Consider the following 16,021-nt stretch of genomic DNA (forward strand, 5'->3'; position numbering starts at 1 on the left):
AGAGCAAGCAGTTGTAAATCTTTGTATATGTATAATATATAGTTAATATTACCGAAATAAAGTGGTTTAGCGTTTATTTGACTGTTGATAAGGTGAAATCTTAGAGGCAATTTGAAATGAACAATTATTTGTTGGAGGTGCCAAACGAGGAGAGACGAGTCAAAATGGGGAGAGACAAGGTGCTGACCAGAGGTTGGAATGGAGATGATACGAGGTGCTAAGCGGGGAAGAGACTGAGATGCTCAGTGGAGTGGATATGGCAATTAGAGGGTAGAAGTTATTGTTGGTGACAATAGTGTTTGAATTATTAATGCGTTTGCATGAGATTGCTATTGAAATGGAGACATTGAGCTATTTAAAATAAACAGTTTAACTCTGTTAGAATCATAGGGCAGGATTTTAACTGCCAAGTCTGGGTGGATTCAGGGCGGGGGGGTGGGGCAAACAAAATCGCATTTTTATGGAGCGGGAGGGAATTCCGGCTCCAACCCGCTGAAAAACACGTATGACCCAGATACGTCTGGGTGCGCGCACGGATCAGGAAGCCGGAAGTGCCAGCGGGCAGATATTTAAATAATGAATTAAAATACTTTAACTAGTTTATATTTTGTGTATTGAGGCTGGGACATGATTTTAACCCTGCCTCAACGTGTTTCCCGTGGTGTCTGAAAGACGCCATGGAAATGAAGGCGGATTCCAGCCGGCAGCCATTTGGCCATTTAAATCACTGTTTGATAGATGGGGATAAAAGGTGAGTTTTTGCAGCAGTTCTCTCAGACAAAACTTTGGCTGGGAGTTCTTTCTGTTTAGACTCCTTTGTTAACACTAAGAATTCTTGTGTTCAGACATATTTACCTTCATTTTGGACCCCCTCAAACTGACATCAGGATGGGGGTTGCAATGGATGCACTCACCAGTACATCTGAGGAGGAGGAACATCAGCATCCTCACCAGGCACGGCGTGCAGTTCCGGCGCTTGCAGCTCCACATGACACAGGTGCGCCACAGGAACCTGCACAAGAGCAGAGAGGGGAACAACCGAGGGCCCAACGTGCAGGAGGCACTATCCACGTGAGAGGGTCTACAGATAGAGGCTCAGTTTCCTGGACCTTTCTGAAGAGCAGTGCCAATAAAGGCTGAGAGTGAGCCGCCAGGTGGTCGCAGACATCTGCACGCTCCTTCATGCTGAGCTGCTCCCGGCTGGACCTGATGTCATCGCGTGGCCGTGGCAGTTAAAGTCACCACTGCTCTCAACTTCTTCTCCTTTGGATCCTTCTAGGGCGCTACCGGTGACATTGCCGGGGTCTCTCAGTCGTCTGCTCACAAGTATGTACGACAGGTGATGGATGGATTGTTTCGCATGGCATCCCAATGCATCAACTTCCCCATGGACGACATCAGCCAGACGGAGAGGGCAGTGGGTTCCAACTCTGTGGCTGGCTTCCCATGGGTACAGGGTGCAATTGATTTCATCCTCGTGGCAATCCGAGCACCTCCACATGATCCAGGACTGTTCGTCAACGGAAAGGGTTATCACTCCATCAATGTGCAACTCATTTGCGACCACCAGAAGAGATTTCTGCAGGTGTATGCCAAATTCCCTGGCAGCTACCATGATTCCTTCATTCTGCGAGAATCCAACATCCCGGCCCTCTTCGACTCACCAAACAGACTTAAGGGCTGACTCCTTGGAGACAAGGGAAACCCCCTGCAGACGTGGCTCATGACACCTCTGAGAAACCCCACCAGCGAGGCACAGCAGTGGTACAACTATAGTCACATCACCACCAGGTCTGACGTTGAACTTGCCATAGGAATGCTCAAGATGCAGTTTCGGTGCCTGGATCGATCTGGGGGAGCCCTTCAGTACGCACCAGCGAGAGTGGGTAGAATTATAGTCGTCTTTTGCGTCCTACGTAACATCGTTCAACAGAGAGGATTACCAGTGGATGTGGGCCCTTGCCCTCATGAAGCATCCACATCTGCCTTTAACATTGCAGAGGAGGAGGAGGAGGAATAACTCATTGGCATAACAGTGGTTCACCTGGCTGCTTGTCATGCCAGGGAGGCACTAATATTTGATATGTTCTCCTAAGGAGATATGCAAAGTGAGGATGGTCAAGTTCTCAGAACGAGCACGGTCAACACCAGACCCCCACCCCACACAAAACATTCCTACAACCACACATACACCCACTGTAAACGCATCCATTGCGTGGCATCAATGCTCGCTGTTCATAATGAAGCACGTGAAAGGGCGCTTTCACCAAAGGGACTCAAGAATGGGCAAGACATGGCAGTGGTGGTGAGAATTATAAAATTTAATATGCATGGAACAAAAAACAAAGAGAAATGAAAAACATGACAATCTGTCAAACACCCTTGTGCATACCCTTTGTGATCACAAAAACTTCGCCTTTCGCTTCCTACTAATTCTACGAGGTACATCCCCTGTGTCTGCGGCAGAGGTAGTACCAGGTCCATCATGTTCATGCCCTGACTGTTGAGATGCTTTCGGCCTACACCCTCTGGGTTTTGGAGCCCGTGAGGGCCCCGCCAAAGACTGCTCCACCTGCACCTGTGCAGGGGCAGTCTCGGCTACCTGGAGAGGAGGCAGTATTGCAGGTACTGGTTGGGGTGGTGGGGAGGGCACTTTGAATGGCGTCTCCAATTCCATGTCCCCTTTCGCCATCATCCCTCTCCTGGGCCAGGCACACATCACTCCTACCACCCTGCTTGACAACAGTTTGGAGGACATGTGTGATGCCTTGTGAGGACACTCCTAAAGTACCCAACTGCAGGAGACGTTGCCGTTGCTGGTCACCTCCTCTGCCACTTCGAGCCAGGCCTGCTCCAATGATGCTTCGGGCAGGCTTGCTCCAATGATGCTCCATTATTTGCAAATCCTCCTTTCTCCAACAAAAGCCATTGCATCAATGGCCTTTTAAATACTCCATCCGACAGCAGGTCATGCGGGTGCGCAGTCCATCTGCTGCGCAGCTTTCTGATGGCAACCCTAGTTGTCAAGTTAAGGGCCATCAATTAAGTCGTGATCGCGTGGGGAAAGGTAGGGATTTTTTTTTGGATCTCCCTCGCGCCCATTGACCCCCCCCCCCCCCACCCCACCACCGCAAGCTGACATCCTGCCAGCATATTAAAACCCTGGCCCTAGAATCTTACAGCACAGAAAGAGGCCATTTGGTCCATCGTGCTTGTGCTGGCACTTTGAAACAGCTGTCCAATTTAGTCCCACGCCCCAGCTTTTTCCCCAAAACCTGCAAATTAGTCCTCTTCAAATACATGTCGAATTGCCTTTGAAAGTTCCTATGGAATCTGATTCCACCACCCTTTCAGGAAGTGCATTCCAGATCTTAACAACCCTCTGTGTGAAAAAATTTCTCATTTCTCTTCTAGTTCGTTTGTGAATTATTTTAAATCTGTTACCGACCCACTTGCCAGAGGAAACAGTTTCTCTCTACTTGCTCTTATCAAAACTCCTCATAATTTGAATATCTCTATTAGGTCTCCCCTAAACCTTCTCTGCTCTAAGGAGAACAATCCTAGCTTCTCCAATCTCTCCATATAACTGAAATCCCTCACCCCTTGTATCATTCTGGTAAATCTCCTCTGCACCCTGTCCAAGGCCTTGATATCCTTCCTAAAGTGCAGTGCCCAGAATTGTACACAATACTTCAGCTGAGGCCTATCCAGTGATTTGTAAAGGTTTAGCATGAGTTCCTTGTTTTTGTATTCAGTGCCCCATTTACAAAGCCAAGTATCCCATACACTTTCTTAACCACCTTATAAACTTGCCCTACTACCTTCAAAGATTTGTGAACATGCACCCCCAGGTCCCTCTGCTCTTGCACCCCCCTCAAAATAATACTATTTAGATAATACTGTCTCTCCATGTTGTTCCTCCCAAAGTGCATCACTTCATACTTATCCGCATTAAATTGCATCTGTTGTGTGTCTGCCCATTTCACCAGTCTGTCTATGCCCTCCTGAAGTCTGCCACTATTTACTACGTTGCCAAGTTTTGTATCATCCGCAAACTTCAAAATTATACTCCCTATACCCAAGTCTAGATCATTGATATATAACAAGCAAAGCAATGGTCCTAATACCGACCCCTGGGGGATACATTCTTCTCTCCAGTCAGAAAAACATCCGTTCCCCACTACTCTCTGCTTCCTATCCCTTAACCAGTTATGAACCCAAGTTACCACCATCCTTTTAATACCATTTGCTTCTATTTTCCGAATAAGTCTGTTATGTGGTACTTTATCAAATGCAATTTGCAAGTCCATATATACAACATGTAATATTTCCTACATTACAATGGTGACTACACTTCAAAAGTACTTTATTGACTGTACAGCGCTTTGGGACGTCCTGAGGTCGTGAAAAGTGCTATATAAATACAAGTTCTTTCTCTTTCTTACTGCACTACCTTCATCAACCATCTCTGTTACTTCATCAAAGAACTCAATCAGGTTAGTCAGAGACGATTTGCCTTTAACAAATCTATGTTGGCTGTCCCTTATTAACTCATGCTTCTCCAAGTGAGAATTAATTTTGTCCTTGACACTGGTCTCTAGTAGTTTTTCCACCACTGATGTTAGACTGATTGGCCTGTAGTTATCAGGTTTATCCCTCTCCCCTTTTTTGAACAGAGGTGTAACATTTGCAATCCTCCAGTCCTCTGGCACTACTCCCATATCCAAGAAGGATTGAAAGATTGTGGTCAGAGCTTCCGCTATCTTCACCCTTGCTTCCCTCAGCAACCTAGGATGCACCCCATCTGGACCGGGTGACTTGTTAACTTGAGTGATGCCAACCTATTTAGCACCTCTTTTCTATCTATTTTTATCCTATCCAATATCGCTACTTCCTCCCCTCTACTGCAACAATAACTTCATCTTCTGCTTTTATGAAGACAAATGCAAAGTACTCATTCAGTACCTCAGTCATGCCCTCTGCCTCCACAAGAAGATTTCCTTTTTTGCCCCTCATTGGTCCCTCCATTCCTTTAACTATCCTTTTACTTTTTATATGTTTCTAAAAGATTTTTGGGTTCCCTTTTATGTTACCCATTAATCTTGTCTCATAATCTCTCTTTGCCCTTCTTATCTCCTTTTTCAATTTCCCCCTGCACTCTAGTCTGCCTGGTTTTCTACTGTATTCTCTGTCATAAACTTACTTTTGTCATAAATATTTGTCATAAACCTCCTTTTTCTGTTAAAATAACAGAGGACTGTCATATGAATGCATTAAGAATTTGTCCATTGTTATGACCAATAATCATTTTTGAGCTTAAGTATTGAGCAGAGGTGGTGATGGAGATGAAGTACTGAATTGGGGTGGGGTTGTGGCATTGATTCAAAAAAGGCAGAAAGGCAGGAGCAGAGATCTAACAACTTTTGTCACAGGAAGAGAAAGAAAATTGGTTTGGAAGTCACATAGGGCACCCTCATACTGACAAGCTTGATAACGACATTGACAGGAACGTAGGGGAGCAGATTACATGACTGTCATTTCAACTTGGGAATGGGATGGGGATGTGATGGAAGAACAGCTAAAACAGGAAAAGAAAAATAACCAGTGGAAAGGAAAATTAGCTAAGCCAAAGGAAAGAACCTAACACAAATAACAATAAAAATAAAGACAATGGACTTGATTTTAAATGCCACTTGTGGTGCATCATTAGTGCTGGAATGGCACTCTTGCTTTATGAGGCTCAAAAATTGGGGCAGGACCCATTTACGCTGGATTTCCGTTCTGTAATGGCTGCACTGCAGAGTGGCTGTGAAAGTTACCACTGCACTCAATTTTATGTTACTGGCTCATTTCAAGCAATCACAGGAGATCTGTATATCACCCAAGCTGCCATCCAGACATACATTTGTCGGGTAACTGGCACAAATTTTTTAGGAGAGCGGCAGAATTCATCCAGCTTGGCATGACAGCGAGGTAGCAGCGTGAGAGGGCAATCCAGTTCTATCATGCTGTGGGGTTTTCCAAAGTGCAGGGCGCAAGAGATGGCATGCATATAACATTGCAAGCTCCTACAATTAACCACTGATTGTAAAGAATCCCGCACATTAATGCTGGAAGTTGCCATGATGCCTTCATCCTCAGGAATTCTGCCATCCCTGAGCTGTTCCCTGATAATAGTCAAGTGACTGAATAGCTTGTGGGTGACAAAGTGTAACCTTTGCCACCTTAGCTAATGATCCATCTGCATGTGGCAAGAACAGCAGCTGAGGGGCGCTACAACGAGATACATGCCTCTATCAGAGTTATCATTGAAAGGTCCATTGGGGACTTAAAGGGACATTTTTGTTGCCTTGAAAGAATAGGAGGAGCTCTGCAAATGTGTATCTCACATAGCTGTTGCTTAATGTGCCATGTGCAACTTTGCCATTCAAAAAGGCCTGCATATGGAGATTCCTGGGAAGGTAATCAGTTGCTTTGAAGGAGGAGGAGTGTGAAGTAAATCATCAGAAGGACCCTCACTTGGAGGGCTCCGCATTGATGGCTGCAGAGAAATGACAATTACTTCAATGCAGTACATATCCTGAAACCTCATAGCATCTCAGATCTTTGCTTCTCACTGACCTTGCAAACCTTTGCAATCCCCATGAATGCATGAGCACAAGATGAATGCCTTCACTCTTATTTGACATCTCTGTGAATGCATGAGCATGAGATAAATGCACCTTCTCTTTAAATGTAACCAATTTCAGAGTGATCAATAGCCATGGTACTCCTTGTTCACACTGTGCTTCCCTGGATGTCTAAATGTGCCTTTTTCCTATTATAGTGTTTCTACTTGGTGAAACCTGCAGGCTAATATCATGAAATGTGTTTGGTTACTCATGAGGTTCAAAAGGCTCATGGCACTGAGATGGCCCTCCTCTCATGCCAGCTTGGTCCTGGGAAGGACCTGCTGCAGGCTGCATCTCTTGAGCATCCACCTGGACAGCCTGGTCCTGCCTCCTATGTGCCACTTTGCCACTTGCGTGGTACTCTGAGGGAATAAGTCAGAATCATGGCATGTGCTGCTATTCTGAGAAATGGTAGCCTCATGCAAGTGTCACCATTGTACGGGGCCCTGGATCTATTTTTCCATTAATCAGCGGAATAGCTGGTCTAATGATAGCCATGAAAACCCTGAAAGACTTCAATGATCTGCATTCTGGCCCCAAGTACCTGAAAGCTGGTATGCAGGTTTCTGTCTGTTTTCTCTCCTACTGCCAGTCTTAGGATGAGCCACAAATTCTTCCAGTTAAGCATTGGGAAGATTGAAGCTATTGTCTTCGACCCCCAGCACAAACTGCGTACCCTCGCCACCGATTCCATCCCCTCCCCGGCCACAGTCTCAGATTGAACGAGACTGTTCACAACCTCGGTGTTCTATTCGACCCTTAGCTGAGATTCCAGCACCCCCCCCCCCCCCCCCAAATTCTCTCCATCACAAGGACTGCCTATTCTCACCTCCATAACATCGCCCGTCTCCATCCCTGCCTCTGCCCTGACATCTGCTGCCGAAATCCTCTAGAGCCTTTAGACTCAAATATTCAAATGCTCTCCTGGTCGGCCTGCCATCCTCCATAAACTTCAGCTTATTCAAAACTCTGCTACCCGTAACCTACTCTGCACCAAGCCCACTCTCCCATCAACTATGTCCTTGCTGACCTACAGGTTCCCTAATGTTTCAGATTTAAAATTCTCTTCCTCGTGTTTAAATCCCTTCATGACTTTACCCCCCCCCACTAATCTCTGTAACCTCCTGCAGCCCTACAACACCCTCAAACTCTCCGTTTTTCTGATTCTACCCTTTTGTGTATCCCCCCTCCCTTCACCGCACCGTGGCAGCCGTGCCTTCAGCCATCGAGGCCCCAGGTTTTGGTAGCTTTTCCCTGAACTCTCTCCACCTCCTTCTCCTTTAAAACCCTGATTAAAACCCACACTTTGACCTATCTTTTGGTCACCCTTCCTAATATCTCCTTTGACTTAGCATTCATTTTTGTCTGATTAGGCTTCTGTGATGTGCCTTGGGTTTTTTTTACATTAAAGGCTCAATATAAGTGCTAGTTGCTGTTGTTGTTATAAATCTCTAGAATGCATATTCCCATTGGGTCTAAACCCAGCTCTAGTCTGAATCCTGTTTCAATGTGGTGTTTCATCCCAAAACTGTCACTTTGGTAACATCTTGCAACCTTCGTTTGGAATTGACAAAGATTGTTTGTAATTACTGCAGATCTCCGGATGGATAATGAAATAATGAAACGGAGGAAGTTTTCCACCAGCAGTGAGGACTCAGACACCACTGACAGTAAGAAGCTCGATCCGGGAACTTGAAGTCCTTTGTAGGAAACAAAGTGAAATGTCACAGATCGTTTTTCTAAGAATTGGCGGTTCAAGAATTTTCAAATTTGTTTTTAAATCCATGCTCCTATCTAGCAAGACTCCGATTATGGATGTGGAAACTTGCAAATGTACCCTTCTCGTGATTCAATCATGAGCCACATCTAAATGTTATAATCAGCTCAACAATGCTGCCTATCCTGGCATAAAACAAGCTGTAATGTCATTATTATCTTTAAATACATAAGAATTTAACACCAGAAGATAAAGTGATAATTTAATTAAAAAGTGTCTTCAATTAGAAGTTGGTACTCTAGTTGAAGACTTTTTAGGAATTGGTGCTCCAGTTCATTGAGTTGGTACTGTAATGTTCTGCGCTACAGAGTGATAGAACAATGCTTTGCATTGCAGTTCTGGGACAACGTGTTTCTGATCTTTGCTGAGCTGTTGGAGAGAGGTATCTGGCTGAGACTGAGCTATCCCTTACACCGAAGAAGGAGAAGATGGCCTCTCTCTTTCACCCTCATGATTGCAGAGCAATGTTGGCAGAGGCTTGGGAACAGGTCACCCGCCCATCCTCTTGGCCAGGAAATGAGAGGTGAACTATGAAATGGGACATAATCCTGAAAGTGTTCTCAGTTGCTCACATAGTGCAGCTGTATTGTATCATCACTAACTGAGGCAGACAGTCTCTGAGATGATGCCAGCGATTCTCCATTGTTTTTTATTTGAGCAAGGGCTTTTACCATAGATCTGTAGCACCTCCTAAATCAATTGGTTTGCATTGCTCTGTTTTATTGATCCAATGGCGTAGATTAATGTGCACAATTCTCTTTCACTGTCATCACCAGAGTAACTTTTTCTCTCTGACCTCCTTTCCCAAGGTCACATAACATTATGGTCTCGAAGTTCTAAAACAGCAAATACAAAGCACCCCTGGACAAGACAGGAAGAGAAGAAACCTTCAGAGGTATGTTAGTCTGTTTTACAGTTCTCTTGTCAATTCCTCTTATTACTTCAGCATATATCCATTTCAACGCAATGGTCAGGCATGGACTTCTTGTCTATCATCAGCACTGCTTTTCATTCAATTAGCAGGGAGGGTCAGGAATTTACTTTTAAACTTCATCCAAAGGAGCTCATTGGTTTGATTTAAAACACATTTATGACCCAATGCAGTTTGATTTTTGGGTTGAATTAATGAATAGTTCTTTCAGACGTTCTTGCCGGTTGATATCCGTACAATATGTACGCTTCAAAAATGATACAAATTGAACAGCTGTCAACACATTAAAAATAACAGTTTCTGCAGTTTTGATGTCCTGCAATTGGATGTCACTAGGACAAATAGTAAGTATCATTTCATATCAGTAAAGCAGAACATCATCATCGCTCCATGTGAATTCATTGAATTCAATAGTAGACTCCTTGGACCTGGGAGTCTGGATGGACTCCTAGGTTCAAGATCTTGGGGATGAGATTGGTCTTCGACGATAGTGAATCTGCTGCCCATTTCACACTGCGCCCGATGTTCTTTCTCATTGACTGAACTGGAAAAGAAAAATCTGACGTGTTGTAAAATGGGCTGCTGATTCGCCATGGCCCATTTTGCGCTTTCTCTGAAGACCAATTTCACCCCCTTGCCTCTCGTGTCTTTGGACGTTTTGGGTAAAGGGAATGCTTTACTTTGTATGGGTGTGTTACTGTGCAACTTTCTGTGCACCACAGGAAGTGATGCAAAGATACCTATTCAGAGCACTTCTAAAAAAACAAAGGTAAAATATCAGCATGGTTTATGTAATATCAACTAATAATTGCCCATTTTTATATATAAAAATAATAACAACACTTTCTACTTCTAAAAAAAAGTAAGTCTTTTGAAAAATGAATGTTAAACTGTTTGTGTGTACAGTGGAGTTTCTACTATGTGGTCCAGGAGAATTCAGTACAACCTCACTGAATTGTCATGAGGGGAAATAATTTTGTCATAGGCCACCTTTGATGCTTTTCAGTTTGTTTGTTAAAAAGTACATAACAATTCTGGGTGAAACTCAGTGAGTTTTTTTTTTGTTTTCCTCGTGATGGTTTCACAGATGGCGGTACAGAGTAACAGGATGCCAGCTGCAGTGCAGTAGTGCAATGTTTAAATGGTTCTGATCACACTCACTACCTTCCTAGTACTCAATCAAATTGCTGTTTGAAGAGGATTTAAAGGCTACAAATCTAATCATAGGGGCATAATGTGATAATGAGTAGAGGCCGCACATGGCTGTCCAGCCATCCTGGCCCAGTTTGGGATGTGATTTATGTTATTATCCTGTCCTGCTCTCATTTTAGTGGGGAAGACCCCAGCAGTAACTTGTATTTGCAAGGCCCATTGATATCAGCAGAAAGAATGAGATTTAAGTGTTGTTTTGGGACTGCTATTTTTTTTTAATGATTTCCATCAGTGGTACGATGATTTGCATAATTAAGGTGATCTCTGTCATGCAGTAATCATATTTATACATGGTACTTAATTCTGTCCTTGATTTAACCCTGTGACTTCCCTGCTTGATGCCTCTGATCCCTGTGTTCCTAGTGGCCTGGTGCTTCTTGATGGTTCAGTGCCTTTTCCCTGTTTTCCTACTTCTCATCCATCTAGTTAGTTCTCCTTCTTCTGATTCTCTGTTCCATGCCTCTGTTTACCCCACACCTCCATGAGAGCCATCCCTTTAATTAGCACCACTTCTCAAGTGCAATTTAAATGGCCTGTAACCCCCAGAAGTCCAACATTTCCTGGCATGCCTCTTAGAGAAGGAAGATTGCCTACTGCTTTAATAAATGAATTATTTATTTAAAGAAGCTAGCACATAGGAGAGGAAAAGGTGTATATATAATGCTTCTTGCCTAGCAATCAATAGTCCATTCAGTCACCTAAGAAGTGCTTACAGTATCTGTTAACTACCACTAGGTGCCATTAGCACAATTTGTCAATGGTACGCAGTGTACTACCTATACCAGCATTGATAAGTTTCCTAATTGGAGAGAAAGTGTGCCTGGTAAAATGTGATTGTGTGTGATAATCCCTCGATGCATTTTGCCTGTTAACTTGTCCATGTGCCTCCATTTGCTGTCTGTAACATAAACAGTGATTAGCTTGATCACTAATTCCCCCAATCACATAGAACAAGATTCTGAAACCCTTGAGAAAAGTGTGCTGTTGCTTTATCAGTGGGGCGTGAGAGCTAATTTGCAAAATAATGAAAATAATTTGGATCAAATTGATCTGAGTAATCTCTAAACCGTGGGAGAGATAATATTTTGAGGAAATGTTAAAAGCTTAGATTGTGCTGAACAATGCAAACCATGATCAGTATAACAGTTACTAAATCTGTTTATTGACAAACATAGTGTAAGATAAAATATTATTACTTTTATCAAAAGAAAGTAGAAGAAGGAGCAGTGATCCAGTTTGAGATACTCTTCCAGTTTTCAAAGGATTAAATTTATACAGATTTGCAAAAGAGAAAAAGACATTCACTAAAGTATTTAAAACATTGTAAATCCCATTGGCATTCGTTCAGTGTACATCATGCCAGAAAACATTAGATGAGGTTTTAAAAGCCAACAGGCCTGAACACGAAACAAGCCTTTGTGTGATTTGTGTGGTGATGTTGTAGGCCCGAAATGTACTCATTGGGTAAAGCCAAATAGGCTTAAAGGTGATTTCAGAGATAAGTCTTTGAATCAAGGAGTTGGAGAAGTCTGTCAGAAGACTGAGAATTTATGTGGAGTATATCTTGTGCATCACTTAACTTGTCAGATCTATACAATATTCACTGATAATCACTGATAATTTACATTTTGGTTTTTAAGTCCATGCATTGTTGCTTTGGCACTTTAATCGATGAAGTGCTGACTAGGATCTCACAGCATGGGTGACTGACAAATGTAAGGGGTTCTTTGATTTCAGACCTGAATTATGATTTCTATGACCTTCATTGCTCAGCCACAGTGGTTCTCATTAAACACCCCATTGTTTATTCAAAGGTTATTAGAGAAATTCGAGTCACAGCTATCTCTCATCTGTGAGACAATTAATGAATTAGAGTAAGAATCTCATTAAGTATGGAATGAAAAAAGGTTGTTTGCCCATCAAGCCTGTTACTTTTGCAGGCCAGGTACAATCTGCACTATCGTGGATATATGCAGTAAGTTTATTCTTTAGGATGTCACCTTGGATGAGGGGGTTACAGTTGTGAAGAGAGATTTGAGACGTTACGGCTTTTTTTGAACTGAAACTGAGAAAGATAAGGAGTGACCTGATAGAAATCTTTAAGATTTAGGGTTGCCAACTCTCGTTGGACATATTCCTCCAGGTTTGATCGCATGATGTCTGACCATTTTACACTTGGCTGCAGTTTGCAAATTTTATTACATTTAACCTTATAATGGTTGGGTCCCCTGTTGTTGATTGCTTTTGGTCATGGTTTTGTGCGAGCTGTTGTCTCGTGAGAAGTTCTGAGAACCGGAAGGCCACCCTTCGAAGTTTGCCTTACTTAATTTTAAAACTCTGCTTAGTGACTCTCACTTCTCCCTCTCAAACTTAATATCAAATTCAATTGTATAGTGATACCACCTTTATTCAGGAGGTATTCTCTGGAACTATATCTCTTTTCTCCCTTCCCCCATCCCCCATACTCTGTATTTCTGCATAGAGGAACAGAACATTGCAGATTAAAAGTAGTTCTGTAGAATGTACAGTACAGATGGATGTCATTTGGCCCATCCTGCCTTTGGAAGCTCCAACATTATTCCATTTGCAACGTTATCTGATTTTCAACAAAAGTAGATGCTGTATTGCTGTTTGCAATGCTACTCCTGTCATATTTTTTTTTATTCGTTCATGGGATGTGGGCGTTGCTGGCGAGGCCGGCATTTATTGCCCATCCCTAATTGCCCTTGAGGTGGTGGTGGTGAGCCGCCTTCTTGAACCGCTGGTAATTAATTACAACTCTATGGTTACCTTACATGAGAAATTAAAACTCGCTTTTTTGTTCACAGAAGGAACAATTTCGGGCTTGCATGCCAGATATGTCTGGCAGCGCGGTCCTTTTAAGGCACGCTTACCTTCACTCTCCCTCTGGATTCACAACCGAAGTTCGCCATTCTCTTGTACATGTTGTAAAAGTGACACTGCTTCCGGAATCGGGTCCAAGCCCATGGTTTCTCAGCTCAGTGCTCGTGTTGAAGCTGGTCACAGCCACAAGACAACAGTCCTCTTCTCTCCTCTCACTGCCTCTTTCCAGGAGCTGCTCTCCCGTTGGGGTGGGGGGGGGGGTTGGTGAAATGGCCCGCTTAGTCAGTTTCCCACGAAAGCTCCCCAGTTTTACGGTATGAAGCCGAACTGTCCCCTCAGTCTGTCGATGTCATGGAGCAGATTCACCAGATACAGCAGTGGCAGCCACCAGGCGAGTTTTGCTGACTTTGCAGATTTCTCTCCTGGGTTACTTGCAGCAGTACCCGAGCGACCAATCCTCAATTGCGGGAGACTCCTGGACAATCTGGGAGGGTTGGCAACCCTATTGCGATTATAAAAGGTGTTGATCAGGTATAGTAAATAGTAATAGATTGTTCCTAGTGGTCAATAAGTCAATGACAAGAGGGCACAAAAAGAATTAAAGGGGAGGTTAGAAAGAAGTCTTTACACAGGTGGCGGTTAGAATGTGCAATTTTAATCCATGAACTATTGTTGAAGCAGAGTCCAGTTGCATTACCTCATTTTACTGCACAGTGCTGGCATTGAAATTGGGGTTACCGTTGACTAGTGCAGTGAAGTAAATGTGGCATGAGAAAACCATGTTCTGTCACCATCCTTGTTACAGCAGAGGTAATGCGACTAAGGTTGTGCTGAGAAGCTTTATTGAATAAGCTAGATGTAGATTTGTTCTAAATGCCAGAGGTGACTCACTCTGTGAAACATCTCCTGAGTTAGAAGCAACAGTCTTGTTCATTTTCAATCTGCGCAGCTGAGCATTTTGTCCATCACGGGTTGCATTTATCATTGCTCTGCTGTGACAGTAATCGGGTAGAGTATTCTGAAAACGGTCTACTCTCTCATGATCTAGTCCACTGTTCTGTGATAATGGTTTGCTAATTCCCCAAGGGACGTCATTCACTGATATGTTTAAGAGCAGGATGATACCACACCCATATCTGATTTCCCGGTCATAGTAAATGTCTGTGGTGTGCGCACTTCGACCCCTTCCTGACAGTATAGTACAGAACTGAATCATGCAGTTCTAAAATACCTTTTATTTCTATTTGTCAAGTTTGAACTTTGGAAAAATAAACAGAATCCTTTAGAAATTGGGACTATCGAGATAACAGTTGTGATCTGTGAAGGACGAAGCTCATTGTTTAACTGGACAAACCAAGGAGATAAATATTTTGTGGTAGGGACACGCCTTTCTCCTGAGAAGAAAACAAACAGTGTGCCATGCTTCCAGTATGTAAGGACGAATGAACTGAGATTAGCAGCCAGAAATACAGCTTGATATTTAATATATTTCTAATCCTTCACAAGCTGTTTGATATTTATTTTCTAGACTATTCCCAGACTTACAAATCTTGTCTACAAGGATAAGGCATGCTTAATCTTTTGTGGCTTTCAGTATGATACGTGCATCACAATATAGGTATATACTTGACCAGAAATCTGGTTTATTGATTGTATTAGTGACTTCTACATTGATTGCTGGCTGATTAACAAAATCTGACCAGTCACGGATCATGAAACCTCATGTAAAGGTGTGACATATAGATCTGGATTTTATGGTGCATTTCCTGCCTCTAATTATTGTGGAGATGCCGGTGATGGACTGGGGTGGACAAATGTAAGGAATCTTACAACACCAGGTTATAGTCCAACAAATTTATTTTAAAATCACAAGCTTTCGGAGATTATCTCCTTCGTCAGATGAATGAATGAAAAGGTTCTCAAATCGCATGTCTTATACTATGTTGGGACAGCATCACACCAATCAAAAGGTGTCGTTGTTATTCAAACAGGCCAGTCACGGAGAACAGCACATCCCAGTACACTCGATATACATTGTGTCTATTACACAGGCAGGCAGAAAGAAACTCAAAATGGCAGAGAGAGAGAGAGAGAGAATTTTAAAAAACATATAAATTTTTTCCCCCTTTTTGCTGGTGGGGTTACGTGTAGCGTGACATGAACCCAAGATCCCGGTTGAGGCCGTCCTCATGGGTGCGGAACTTGGCTATCAACTTCTGCTCGATGATTTTGCGTTGTCGTGTGTCTCGAAGGCCGCCTTGGAGAACGCGTGTCCCTACCACAAAATATTTATCTCCTTGGTTTGTCCAGTTAAACAATGAGCTTCGTCCTTCACAGATCACAACTGTTATCTCGATAGTCCCAATTTCTAAAGGATTCTGTTTATTTTTCCACATTATTGTGTGATGGGAGGAACTGTTTTTTGCCTTCAACGCCCCTCCATGTACACCACAATCATTGGAGGATGAGAGATAAGTATAGCCATTATAAACCTGAAAGTGAGGAGGTGGTGAGATCTGAATAAAGTTATTAATCTATAAATAATTAACTCCCTCCCCCAAAAAATCCTAATATTGTTCAGAATTG

General features: G+C 43.1%; 1 protein-coding gene across 8 annotated transcripts in view; it reads left to right on the forward strand.

Annotated features, from left to right (window-relative positions):
- The window catches only part of jade2 (jade family PHD finger 2), a 167,347-nt gene that overhangs the window by 15,960 nt on the left and 135,366 nt on the right, over positions 1–16,021 (forward strand). For all 8 annotated transcript variants that reach the window (XM_067996197.1, XM_067996201.1, XM_067996196.1 and 5 more), the window contains 2 exons: positions 8,267–8,341; positions 9,258–9,343. In XM_067996197.1, coding sequence (XP_067852298.1) covers positions 8,275–8,341; positions 9,258–9,343 — 153 coding nt within the window. In that variant the 5' untranslated portion in view covers positions 8,267–8,274. The remainder of the gene's footprint in view (positions 1–8,266; positions 8,342–9,257; positions 9,344–16,021) is intronic.

This window comes from Heptranchias perlo, chromosome 14 (assembly GCF_035084215.1).
Source record: "Heptranchias perlo isolate sHepPer1 chromosome 14, sHepPer1.hap1, whole genome shotgun sequence".
In the NCBI taxonomy this organism is placed as follows: Eukaryota; Metazoa; Chordata; class Chondrichthyes; order Hexanchiformes; family Hexanchidae; genus Heptranchias; species Heptranchias perlo.